Source organism: Phoca vitulina, unplaced genomic scaffold, assembly GCF_004348235.1.
Source record: "Phoca vitulina isolate PV1807 unplaced genomic scaffold, GSC_HSeal_1.0 scaffold97, whole genome shotgun sequence".
Lineage (NCBI taxonomy): Eukaryota > Metazoa > Chordata > Mammalia > Carnivora > Phocidae > Phoca > Phoca vitulina.
This window is the reverse complement of record NW_022589800.1, coordinates 1976121-1978995: the sequence shown is the minus strand read 5'-3', so window position 1 is coordinate 1978995 and position 2875 is coordinate 1976121. Positions and strand designations below refer to the sequence as shown.

The 2875-nt window shown below is 44.9% G+C and overlaps 1 protein-coding gene across 1 annotated transcript; it reads right to left on the bottom strand.

Moving 5' to 3' along the window:
- Positions 1-228: 228 nt before the first annotated feature.
- LOC116627404 (olfactory receptor 6N2) lies at positions 229-1182 on the bottom strand. Its single transcript, XM_032397158.1, has one exon. The coding sequence runs from the start codon at positions 1180-1182 to the stop codon at positions 229-231; it is 954 nt and encodes a 317-aa protein (XP_032253049.1).
- Positions 1183-2875: the final 1693 nt, after the last annotated feature.

The following is a 2875-nucleotide window of genomic DNA, read 5'->3' as shown; positions in this document are numbered from 1 at the left end:
GGAGACTCTAAAGTATTCTTAAATGCTGAAAGCACGGATCAAGTACAAAATGGAAAACCATAAAGATGTAGGAAATTAAAGAAAAACGTAAATTATGTCTTTGAGAAGGCAAGAGGAGATGAGATCCATAGAGGTGTGATAATGGGAAGATTATTCAAGGTCAGGACAAAGATGCATGGAACTTTTCTGAGGCCAACATTGAAGTGGAAGAAGGACCTTGGTAGAGAGTCAGTGGTGAGTAGGACTAGCTCTCCCCCCTTTGCGGGAGACGGTCCTCTTGATGGCCTTAATGAGTTCCTTGTTACGAAGACTGTAGATAATTGGGTTGACCAGTGGTGTCAGTACAGAGTAGACTACAGCAAGTGTCCGGTCAAGTGTCAGAGAGTAGCTCTTCTTTAGGCGCACGTACATGAAGATGATGCTGCCAAAAAAGATGAGAACCACAGTGAGATGTGAGGCACAGGTGGAGAAGGCCTTCTTTCTCCCCGCTGCTGTTTTTATCTTCAGTACAGCACCAATGATTCTTCCATAGGAAACCATAATAAAGAGGAAGGTGAGAAGAATGATGAAGGCATTGATGGCAAAGTCAACGAGGACATTAGTAGATGTGTCCTTGCAGGCCAGGCTCAGCAGAGGTGGAAAGTCACAGAAGATGTGTTGAATTTCATTATAGCCACAGAAGGGGAGCTGGGAGACCAGGATGACTTCAGAAATGGGACACAGGAAGCCACAAGTCCAACAGGCAGCAGTCATCTTGCCACAGAGTGTTGGGGTCATAACTGTGGGGTAGTGGAGCGGCCGGCAGATGGCCAGGTATCGGTCATAGGCCATGGCTGTAAGAAGGTAGCATTCAGAGGCCCCTAGGGAGTGGAAGAAGTAGGTCTGAAGGAGGCATCCTGCAAAAGAAATGGTCTTCTTCTCGCTGAGAAGATTGGCCAGCATCTTGGGGATGGTGGTGGCTGTATACCACAGCTCCAGGAAGGAGAGTATGCTGACAAAGTGGTACATGGGTGTGTGTAGGGCTGCATCCAGTCGTATAACTAAGAAGATGAGCATGTTGCCACAGATAGTGAACAGGTATGCCAACAGCAGCAAGACAAAAAGCCAGCCCCTGATGTGGCCCACTTTGGGGAAACCAAGGAGTACGAACTCAGCTAAGCTTGAGTGGTTGTGTGGTTCCATGGGAGGCGGAGGTGGGGGAGGGAGGGAGACAAAACTGGGTGGAAGTGACTGCCTAACCCAACTCAAAACTTCATTTCTCTTTATTTATTTATTTTTTTTAATAGAGGCAGCATTTTATTACTATTACTGCTGCTACCGGGGATACTGCTCTAAAGATAACAACTGCTAACGCTCACAACACACCGAGCATTTTTACAAGTGTTTTGTATTTTACTTAATTTTCACACAAGCGATGAGTACCATTGTTATACCCATTTTACAGATGGGAAAGTTCAAGAACAGAGAGAATGGTGAGATGATGACACTCTTCTTTTTCTTATAGACACCATGTCACAGAAACAGGATTTGAACTCATACCCTCCATGCTGTCTACACTATGTGCCCTTCCCCAAACATTCTACCCCCTTCCCCAGGTCATAGTGTTTCCTTCAGTCAGATTCAAAAGGTGGGTTTTGTATATGAGATGAATGCAGTGGCAAATCTTATGGTTCTGTTCACAAATACAAATACTTCTCGAATACACATGTGTCAGGCAGAAGGAATCCGACTTCAGCAAGGCGCAGTCCCTGCCCCCAGACAGCTGATAGCCTCGAAGGGAAAGCGGCACACCAGTCAGTCATCCTGGTATCGCCTGAGAAGCGCAGAGCTACGGAGTGCTGAGGAAGAGGCTCGTTCCTCAGCCCAGGGTGACTGAGAGGCTTCTCAGAGGAGGAAGCCCCCGAACTGAATTTTCCAGGAACAGTAGCAGTTAGTTAGCTAAAAGAAGAAAATAAACATTTCAGACAAAAATCCCATGTGTGGGCGCAGAACAGGAAGCAGCTGGACCTAGGGAAATGCATGTTCCCCTCTGCGGTGTCGCAACTGGGAGTTTCGCCCAGTGATTTGGGACCTCAGATGTAGTTTTTAAAACATCACTGATATTTAACTATTCTGACCACCAGCTCAGAGACAAAGGTGTGAATTTGCCTTGCGGGTGTTGCTGGTGAAAAGACAAGCAGGGTGGTTCATGACTCAGAAGGAACCTGATCAAGAGGCAAGAAGCATACATCCTGCATGTTCAGAAAATCGATGGTAATCAGTAGAGGTGGGAAATGCATAGCTGGCTTGGTGAATTTCATACCAAAAAAAAGTGTTGCACATTCTATCCGTTTTCAAGCACAGCGTAAAGTAAATGCAAAAAAAGAGAGAGAGAGAGAGAAACCACCAACACAAACCATCACAGACAGTGTGACTATAGATGCATAAAAATGGTAGCCAGTGACAGCTACACCATATCCCATATATGTCTCAGTGCCTCTGGGGAGCCTGCCCAAATTCTAGTTTCCATGCTGACAATCTGCTGTGTCTTACTTATTTTGTAATCCTAATACTTGGTACAATGGCTTTCACTTCAAAGTATTCAATGAAACCAATTTTTTAATCGAACTAATTAATTGAATAGTAGAGCCCCCATACTTTCCCCTCAGCTCATACCACCCACCCAAACCCCAACATTGCCCTTAAACCCAAGTGCCCTGCAGTGTAAATAAACTCCTAAGTTTGATATTTTAAAATGCTCAATTGATTCAAAGCTATTAGTGTGTAAGGCACTCTTCTTGAACCTCTTGTATTTACAGGGACTGTGCATTCACCTCTCTAATTATAGGAGACTAATGATGTTAAAACAGAAATCTTTGCTTCATTGCGTTTCTGG

Excerpts from the sequence above, each read along its gene's own strand:
- LOC116627404 (XM_032397158.1), bottom strand. The coding sequence starts at position 1,182 with ATGGAACCACACAACCACTCAAGCTTAGCTGAGTTCGTACTCCTTGGT.